At 46.2% G+C, this 980-nt stretch overlaps 1 protein-coding gene across 1 annotated transcript in view; it reads right to left on the minus strand.

Moving 5' to 3' along the window:
- The window catches only part of LOC103520084, a 13,141-nt gene extending 12,393 nt beyond the window's left edge, over positions 1-748 (minus strand). Inside the window, exons 1-2 of the mRNA XM_026831341.1 lie at positions 443-748; positions 4-122 (exon numbers count right to left, since the gene is read on the minus strand). Of these exons, the coding sequence (XP_026687142.1) occupies positions 4-122; positions 443-713 (390 nt within the window). The 5' untranslated portion in view covers positions 714-748. The remainder of the gene's footprint in view (positions 1-3; positions 123-442) is intronic.
- Between the last annotated feature and the right edge of the window lie 232 nt (positions 749-980).

Consider the following 980-nt stretch of genomic DNA (forward strand, 5'->3'; position numbering starts at 1 on the left):
CACTGACTGGGAGGTGGGTGGAGGTTTGAGTGGGTGGTCTTCCTTGGTAACGTCCGGGGTGGGGATGCGAGGTCGATTCCGGAGGGTGGTCGGAATGGCTGATCCGTTCATTTTGCTGGCACCTGGGGAGAAGAGGACAACGGAAGGTAGAATTAGGAAAGGCTGAAGTGTAAAGATTGCCCCTGGCAAAAATTTATAACGAATAAAGAGACATACCTATTATTGATATTTTATAAGTAGGTATACATAAGTGAGGATGAATTTCACCTCTACATATTTGTAGCAAGCAAATGATCTGTTTCTATTTTTCTTGACTATAAAACCAATTTTCCTTTTACCTATAAACTTCTCACTATAAAAGAGACTATAAATTTTTACGTTCTTTATCCTATAAGAAGGAAAGTAAAGTTTTAGATTAAGAAAGGGCCACCCTAAAACTCACCTTTTTTCGCGGCACTGGGCTGTCGTGTGGACTTGCTACCGACCAGTTTGTCATACAGAGTCAACTTGGCAGCGTTGAGCGTTTCCTTCGAGTCTGGCACCACTGTAATGGTGGGAGGCTGCATACCTCCGTTCTCGGGCGAAGAATAAACCGAATTATGCCGAGTTCTCCCGAACAGACCGGTCCGATTTGACGAGTAGACGGAAGAAGATCGCACTGATCCCATACGATGGATTTGCTTCTGGAACCAGTTCTTGCGCCGCTCCACCATGGGTGTGTCGACGCTTTCCTGTAAAGAAAATAGGGAGATGATGAGTGAAATATAATGGGCTGCTTAAGTAATGAGGGTCAGCTTCGGATAAATCAACAACAGGTGCCGCACCCCAAGACACGCTAGACCAAAATCTAGCAACATTAAATTGCAAAATTTATTATTTTGCTACAGCAGCAGCAGCAGCATGGTCAGCTCCCATGGCGCAGTGGTCACTGCACTCGCCTTGCACGCGGGAGACCCGGGTTCGATTCCCGGCGGGGTCAA

Source organism: Diaphorina citri, unplaced genomic scaffold (assembly GCF_000475195.1).
Source record: "Diaphorina citri unplaced genomic scaffold, Diaci psyllid genome assembly version 1.1 scaffold3203, whole genome shotgun sequence".
Classification (NCBI taxonomy): domain Eukaryota; kingdom Metazoa; phylum Arthropoda; class Insecta; order Hemiptera; family Psyllidae; genus Diaphorina; species Diaphorina citri.